Source organism: Vigna radiata, chromosome 7 (assembly GCF_000741045.1).
Source record: "Vigna radiata var. radiata cultivar VC1973A chromosome 7, Vradiata_ver6, whole genome shotgun sequence".
In the NCBI taxonomy this organism is placed as follows: Eukaryota; Viridiplantae; Streptophyta; class Magnoliopsida; order Fabales; family Fabaceae; genus Vigna; species Vigna radiata.
In genome coordinates, this window is record NC_028357.1 from 45,462,708 (window position 1) to 45,471,607 (window position 8,900).

An 8,900-nucleotide genomic window follows, 5' to 3' on the forward strand; every position below is an offset into this window, starting at 1 on the left:
TAATTTGTATTTATAGTTTTTATTAATTTTTTTTATTTAATTAGTGTTAATATGATTTAAAAGTCTCATATATTTAATTAGTGTCATTCTGTTTTTATTAATTTAATTTAGAGATAAATTTATTTCAAGTTTTGATCCCAGTTCTATCTAAGATTGAAGGAATCAGGATAAAGTTAGTAGTTCGAAGCCAAAATAGGAGTTAAATTTATCATATAAGAGTTTAAATAATCTGATAAATCAAGATTAACATTTTTGTTAGAAGAGTTACTAAATTATAATTATAATGTTAAAAAACATAAAATCCGGAAAAAAAGAAAAAACACAAGTTTCTGATTTGCGTTTGCTTGCACGTGAAGCTTCAGTTACAAACTTGACTGTTCTGTCAATTAAGTAGTGATAATATTACAAAATGAGTTAATTGATATAATTCTAAAAACACTTTGAGGAAACTCATTGTTATGATTAATAAAGCTAATTTAATTAGAGTTTGTGGTGATTCTAAACAACGTTACAAAATGAATGTCCCATGTGAAATGAGAAAAGATGATGGTTTGTGATGATGTTTTTGGGTTGAATTGTACTAAAACATAAAAAGAAAGGGTGGATTCATAGGTGGATTCCATTAATCTTGTTGATTCTCCACTTACACTTGTCTCATCCCTCCCTAAAAAATTAAAAAAAATAATAATTGAAGTTTGATGAGTAATTGATGCTTAATTAATTAAGTTTTAAATTAGTTTATTTTCTGTACAAGTAAAACACGGGTCCAATCATATTGCATCTATTATTCTCTGTTTTTTCTTTATATACGCACTCAGAGTTTGCCTACTTAAACTCCCATTCCTCTTGCACCGTCTCACCACCATATTCCTCTTCTCTCTCCTAAAAACAAGGTGGTTTTCTTTATCTCTCTGTCTCTTACCTGTTTCTCTTCCAACGTTTGCAACATGTTTTTTTTATCTTGTTCTCACGCACGATATACCTGGTTTGGTTTAACTAGATGAATTAGTAACGGACATTTCTTCATTCTAATCTGAAAGGACTTTGTTTTGGCAGGTGTTTTGATCAAGGCTTTGGAATTTTACCTTGTCATGGAGAGTAAAAAATTGCAGAAGAGCTACTTTGATGTGTTGGGTTTGTGCTGCTCCTCTGAAGTACCACTCATCGAAAACATCTTAAAGCCACTTCAAGGAATCAAAGAGGTTTCTGTCATAGTTCCTTCACGAACTGTCATTGTTCTGCATGACACTCTTGTCATTTCGCAACTTCAAATCGGTACATTATTCCCCTCAATTCACTTTTTTCTCTTCTAATTTTCATCATCTTCTTTCTTATTCTCTACTCTCACTCACAGATTTATATTTGCGAGATACAAATTTTTTACATTTTTTATTTTTTTATTATTATTATTTTTTTTAAATATAAAAATTCATTTATAACCCATTTTATTTGAAATAAATGTAAATTTGTGTCATCAATACCTTTATTCAATTAATATATATATATATATATATATATATATATATATATATATATATATATATATTCCTTCATCCACTTTTTTGTTATTAAAAATTTATATTATTTTATGTTTCTATATTTTTTAATTAATTTTAATCTATATTAAAGAATCCGTATATCATCAACATAAACTTGTTTTAATTCTGTAAACAATTTTCCTTTATCTATTTTGTCCATTAGAATCTATTACCATTTATTAAAACTGAAAGTAATTTCTAAATTTTAATGCAATAATCTCTCTCTATAGTTGATTGGACCACTCCACATTGGATCGCATCGCTTTGAAGATAAAGGTGGACATATAGGATTACCTAACTTTTTTGTAATGGTTAAGGGAATGGGGGTAAAAGATTCTTTTTCTATGTTAAGAGGAGTTGATTATGAAAATGAATTTATGGTACTTGTACTTTATTAATTTGGAGAAATAGTAAGTTCTTTGTGTGGAATTCAGAATTAGTTAAAGAAAACAAGATAACAATTTTTCTTTTATAATTGCCATGCTTGTATTTGTCCAAGGTAAAAGGTGAAACAAAAGAAGTTTGCTTTGGCAGATGATCTTGCGTACTTGAGCATCTTTTTTCCACAAAATGAGACACACCGTTATCATCTTTATCACAAAGTTTCTTTCTCTCAAAAACGTAACGTATTGGTGTTAAAGATGATGCATTAGCAATTAAAGAGGGAAGTGTCTCTTTATCTCAACTTTTCCACTTGGAAAGAAACTATGACCAAAACAGTTTCTTTATAAACACAAATTTTGCTTGTTTTAGAGTTCATTTTTCTTAAGATTAATTCATTAGCCAACGTTTTATTTTTTATTTTTTATTTTTTAATTTTAATTAAATAGAATTCATCATACCCACAATTTTTTTTAAAAAAAATATATGTATTTATATTTTCAAGACGATCCTAGTGTCACTATTAAAAAAGAAAATTCTATCAGCAATACTTTTCCATCAAAATCCGACAAGTGAAAATGGTTAGTTAAAAGGTGAGACAAACGCAACCTCAAAATACGATGAAACTTGCAGTTAGGTTCACATGTATAATGAATTAATGAAGATTATTGTTTGATTAGGAGAGATCTGAAAGAAAAAAAGGTGAAAGTGGAAGTGTAAAGTAGTTATGTGGAATAAGAGTATTATTCGTATGTGCATATACATAGCATTTTGTACCGTATGGATAAAGTTAGGCTGTTAACTTTAGCTTTTTTTGATGCAAAAAGATATGATTTTGTTGGAAAAGAAAGTGATAAATGAATAAAAGTTTGTGATGACAGTTAAGGCATTGAATCAAGCGAGATTAGAAGCTAATATCAGAGTACATGGAGATGAAAATCATGGAAAAAGATGGCCAAGCCCTTACTCAATTGCTTCGGGTGTTCTACTTTTGGTTTCTTTTCTGAAATTTGTGTATCCTCCTTTGAAGTATGTAGCACTTGGTGCAGTTGCTGCTGGTATTTACCCTATCTTCCGAAAGGCCATTGCCTCCATTCGTAATCTTAGGGTTGACATTAGCATTCTCATGATCATAGCAGGTAATAATTTGCTTAATTTCTCTTCATTTTTCAGTCCAGATTCTCTCTTACATCTTTTTCTTTAAAATATATTCATTTTTATTTATTCAAATATATCAAAAACTCTTTTAATATATTTAAATTAATATATTTTGAAGACCCACTACAAACCCCGAAGTGTTTCTTAACAATTTCTTAGCTTTTTATTAAGTTGCTTGACATAATTCAAATAAAGAACTTCCAAGTAGAAGAACTGGAAAAAGGTTGACACGCTGGATTAATCATGACACATTTTGGATTATATATTATCATATTCTGTTTGAATAAAAGCTTTAACTTTTTAATCATAATTTTCTAGTTGTCTTTAGATAAACTTTTAAAAACAATCTTTGCATATTTTTCCATTTTTTCCCACTCTTTAACTTTTAAGGAGTATTAATTGTTTTTTTTTTTTTAAAATCATCTTATCTTTTTCTCTTAATAATAGATTGAGTATTTTTAGTATTTTTGTTTTTAAGTAATACGCAACATTACAATGTTTGTTCTTAAATTAACTATTTATAATTTTGTTATTCACTTAAAAAAATATATTTAAGAGAGTTATTGTCAGCATTTCTGCTGATTTTAACCTGGTTGTTAGTCATAGTTGAGAACAATCTCTATAAATTGAAAACTTATGTTAATAATCCCATATACTTTCATAGAATTAAAACCCATAAAGTTCCAAAAGATTTAAACTGTCCTAAATTCTCAGTTTTTAAATTGTTAAACTTTGAGTAAATTGTTTTTTTTTTTTAACTTACTAAACTGCACAAATTGTTCTTTCTTATATAATCTTATATTTAACTTGTGAATATCTATTTTTAAACTAACCATTTAAGTATCCAGCAGTTTGTTCTTTCTTTTATAATTTTATATTTAACAGAAATTTAAAAATAACCTTATGCGACAACTGCTAGTTTTTAATAAAGAAAAAAAAATATTGGTTCTCTCATTAAATTCAAAATAACCCAAAAGAACTCCTGAAAACCAAAAATTCCCAAAACAATTCCTGAAAACCAAAAACCCTGAATCGGCACCCACAGATTCTTCCATGCTGATATAATCAGGTGAAGAATCAAACGAGAGAATATTCTGACATTCTTGTAACTCATGATTCTCTTTGGATGTTTGAAACTTTAAAAAATATATGAAATTTGCATATATTTGGTTTTGGAAATACTTTCAGAACTCAGTTGATCACGGACGCAACTACATACAACTCACATGTGAAAAACTTCAGAAAAATGTGACAGCTGAAGTGCAACCAACCAAACATTCTGAAAATCTGCTCCCTGTAACAAACAAACAAACATCACCCCTTGCTCATAAATTTAAATGGTTCTTCAAGCGGTGGATGTTTTCATCCTCTATTTCTCTTCTTTCTTCTTGCATTTTCAAAATTATAAATATATAACTTTTAATGTTCTATTAAATATTTTTTTCTTTTCTCTTTCCTCTTCTTCATTTCATCTTTTTATCTTTTAATCAACTTTCGAAAACTGCTTAAAAATTCAATGATTTAAGGTTTAAAATCGATTTTCATTTCAAAATAAGAAATATACTTCAAAATACATTTATTCCTTAAATGTATTTACATTTAAGAAAAAAAATATATTAAATTTAAAATAACATAATAAATTTTGAAAAATAAAAAAAACAATTAACAAAACTCAACAAAATTTTAAATAAAAATTATAACAAAATACAATTACAATATTTAAAAAAATCAACTAAAATTATTTTAAACAATTATAAACAAATAAAAAAATCAATATAATTTCAAGCAAAAGAAATATTTTTTATTTGGTGGTTATTTTTAAATTTTTGAATTTTATTTTATTAGTTTTTTTCCTTGTTATGTTTGTTTTATTTTAATTTTTCAAAATTTATTATGTTATTTTTTTGTTATTTTAAATTTAATTCATTTTTTTCTTAACCGTAAATATGTTTAAGGATAAGTATATTTCGAAGTAAGTTTCTTCATTAAACGTATTTCAAAATTATATATTTTTCTGAAACGTATTTTAAAATATGATTTTTCTTTTCTTAATCAGCTTTTGAAAGTTGATTACGAGTTCAGACTTTTAAAAACTAGTTAAAGAAAAATGTATTTCAAATTTTAAATCGTTAAATTTTTAAGTGAAGAAAAAAGAGAAAAGTAAAAAAAAAAATGATTTAATAAAATGTTGAAGATCATATTTATAATTTTGGATAACATTTTTTTTTTCTACTAACCAGCAAACATTTGACAGAAACAGACAAAATATATACATGCTAACCTCTAGTATGTCTATACAAGACGTGATGGAATCAAACTATGTAACTGTTTAGATTATTTATGATTTAGTCACTTTGTATATATGATTTACCTTAAAAGAAACACTTTTTGATTCATGTAATCGTTTCGTCCAATGAGAAAGAAGATTATTACTTTTAAATTATAATTAATTTCTGATTATCTGAAAAATATTATTATAAGATTTACACATCTCTTTTTTTCTTTTTATTTGACAGTTACTGGGACAATTGCCATGCGTGATTATTTGGAAGCTGGCACCATCGTTTTCCTCTTCTCAATTGCAGAATGGTTAGAATCAAGGGCAAGCCACAAGGTATTGATTTTTTATTTTATTTTTTTGGAAGATACTTATTTATTTGTATATCATGCTTCTCACTGTTTCAAGTATTAATGTTTTATTCTATTGTAGTTCGTATTTCATTATTGAAATGTGGACTGTTCCAACCCATCGATACACATTCCTTATAGTTATACTGTATATTTAAACTTATACACTCTTGAATGTAAGAAAGCACAAAATTATAAAAAAATGAGTGATTGAAGACTTATTAACATAGTTATATAGTTAATGAAGAAAACTGAATTCCATGTAAACTGCCAAATGTTTTGTGATGTATAGATGTTCTGTATAGAAAACAAAAGGCAGGGTTCTCTGTTTGAATTCTGACTGTAAGTTAAACTTGTAAATTGCAAAAATGTTTGGATTCAGGCAACTGCAGCAATGTCGTCTTTGATGAACATAGCCCCTCAAAAAGCAGTCATAGCTGATTCGGGAGAAGTTGTGGATGCTGATGAGGTGAAATTAAATACCATTTTAGCTGTTAAAGCAGGTGAGGTGATACCCATTGATGGAGTTGTTCTAGATGGAACCTGTGAAGTTGACGAGAAAACTTTGACTGGGGAATCGTTCCCTGTGGCAAAACAAAAGGATTCTACTGTATGGGCTGGCACCATCAATTTGAATGGTAAATTCTTAGTTCTTATATGTAAATGCTCATTGCTAATATAGAAAACATCACAAGTAAAATAGTTGGTGAAGCTAACGTTTTTTCTTGATCGATTAAAAGGTTATATCAGTGTGAAAACTACTGCACTGGCTGAAGACTGTGTGGTGGCTAAAATGACAAAACTCGTGGAAGAAGCTCAAAACAGCAAAACCAACGTTCAGACATTGATTGAGAAGTTTGTCAAGTTTTATACCCCTGGTTAGACAAAATCTCCAGTTTTTATTTTTTTTATTTTTTTCACTTTTGAATGGTTGCATTGCATTTCGAACTAAGTTCCTGTCAAATGTTAAGCCTTCCATGTGAAACTATTGAATGTGCTAGAAACACATACAAAACCCCCCCTGGTTCTTTCAATCCCAGAAAATCTAAACATCAAAATGGTAGCATTAGTTCATTTCATGCTGTTCAACCCATCATTTGATTCTATTTCTCGTTTTCAGTTCTGACTGTTATTGGTTTCATGCCTGCATTCAATTTCACTGGCCTTACTTTTCGTGTTAATGTTTTCAGCCGTTGTAATCATATCAACCCTTGTAGCAGTGATTCCACTTGCGTTAAAATCACGTAGAGAGAAATACTGGTTTCACTCAGCGTTGGTTGTTTTAGTGAGTGCATGCCCATGTGCACTCATCCTATCAACTCCAGTTGCAACCTTCTGTGCTTACACCAGAGCAGCCACATCAGGTCTTCTCATCAAAGGGGGTCATCATCTTGAAACACTTGCAAAAATCAAGGTCATGGCCTTTGACAAAACGGGTACCATAACGAAGGGTGATTTTGTGGTTACAGAGTTTCAATCTCTTTCAGATGACATAGATCTCAACACATTGCTTTTCTGGTAAGCGCATCCCTCGTTTCCCCTACACTGCTATTTCTGTCCATCTTTCGTTTGAAATGTACTATGAATGGAAAATATTTTAAATAGTTCATTGAAGAAAATTACAATAAAAAGTAAAAACTTGATTAATATATGTATGACAATATGTGATTCAAGGAATGTTAGTTTATAAACACTTTACTAAAAGGATAAACATATTAATAAAAGAAACATACAAGCAGATGATAGTGATGGAGTTTCTTGTGTGTATAGCAGATATAACATAATCTTGTTAGGAAATTTCAGTAGCCTATTTAGAATAAAGATTAAATAAATTGTTGAATTATGAGATCAATGCGTTTGGATTCAACTTTTCAGGGTGTCAAGTGTGGAGAGCAAGTCAAGCCATCCACTGGCATCTGCCATTGTTGATTATGGAAGGTCTCTCTCAGTTGAACCAGAGCCAGAAAAGGTGACAGAATTTGAAAACTTTCCTGGGGAAGGAATCAGTGGAAAAATGGATGACAAAGTTATTTACATTGGAAATAAAAAAATTGCCGCAAGAGCCGGGTCTGAAACAGGTGAGTGCCTTTTCCATTGAGGTGTAACCTGATAACATAGTTTTAGTTTCCAAGCCTCATTTCAATATCTCTTAGAACTTACCCTTATGCTCTCCAGAGGTTGATATTTAGTTTTTCTTCTGTTTCTTGGAGCTGAATGAGGTGTTCATTGTGATGGTTTTGTTTTGTAGTTCCAATATTACAAGGAGAAAATGCAAGAGGAAAGACCACTGGATACATATACTTAGGAGCAACCGCAGTTGGATTTTTCTCTCTTTCAGATGTTTGCAGGTTAGGTGTTGAGGAAGCAATTGGGCAGTTGAAGTTAATGGGAATCAAAACAGCCATGCTCACTGGAGACAGTGAATCTGCTGCAATGCAAGCACAGGAGCAGGTGTGTGATGTTATATGATCAAACCTTCCTGAATACAATATGGCTAATTTATAGGAAGCTGCCACCAGAGTGATTTTGAATAGTATCAAATTCTCTAGTTTCAAAGTTAACTTCTTTGATAAGTGAACTTTTTTTTTTAACATTAACTTCCCATGGTTAGTTAAGTACTAATGGAAACAATGACTTCAACTACAGCTGGGACATTCTCTGGAGTTAGTCCATGCAGAACTGTTGCCAGAGGACAAGGTCAAAATCATCTCAGAATTTAAGAAGGAAGGTCCGACAGCCATGATCGGAGATGGTATAAACGATGCGCCGGCATTAGCTTCAGCTGATATCGGAATCTCAATGGGCATTTCAGGTTCTGCACTTGCAAGTGAGACAGGAAATATAATTCTTATGTCAAATGACATTAAGAAGATACCTGAAGCCATTAAGCTTGCAAGAAAAACACGATGGAAAGTGCTTCAGAACATTATTTTGTCAATCACTACCAAGGCTGCGATTATTGGTTTGGCCATTGGTGGTTACCCATATGTTTGGGCAGCAGTGGTTGCTGATGTTGGAACGTGTCTAGTGGTCATCTTGAACAGCATGTTACTTCTTCCAAGAGGCCATAAACATGGAGGAAAATCTTGTAGATCTTCAACTAAGTCTCATAACCACAAAAGTGGGTGTGCTGGCACTCATGGCCATGATCATGCTCACCACCAACATCAACATTGTCATGATCAAAACGGGCAT

At 30.3% G+C, this 8,900-nt stretch overlaps 1 protein-coding gene across 2 annotated transcripts in view; it reads left to right on the forward strand.

The window, feature by feature from the left end:
* Nucleotides 1–836: 836 nt before the first annotated feature.
* LOC106768651 (putative inactive cadmium/zinc-transporting ATPase HMA3) overlaps nt 837–8,900 on the forward strand; it is a 9,327-nt gene continuing 1,263 nt past the window's right edge. Inside the window, exons 1-10 of one of the 2 annotated variants that reach the window (XM_022783908.1) lie at nt 837–893; nt 1,057–1,275; nt 2,801–3,058; nt 5,594–5,691; nt 6,088–6,343; nt 6,446–6,583; nt 6,896–7,223; nt 7,581–7,783; nt 7,954–8,156; nt 8,352–8,900. In XM_022783908.1, coding sequence (XP_022639629.1) covers nt 1,092–1,275; nt 2,801–3,058; nt 5,594–5,691; nt 6,088–6,343; nt 6,446–6,583; nt 6,896–7,223; nt 7,581–7,783; nt 7,954–8,156; nt 8,352–8,900 — 2,217 coding nt within the window. In that variant the 5' untranslated portion in view covers nt 837–893; nt 1,057–1,091. The remainder of the gene's footprint in view (nt 894–1,056; nt 1,276–2,800; nt 3,059–5,593; nt 5,692–6,087; nt 6,344–6,445; nt 6,584–6,895; nt 7,224–7,580; nt 7,784–7,953; nt 8,157–8,351) is intronic. The other variant, XM_014653904.2, reaches the window with a different exon arrangement.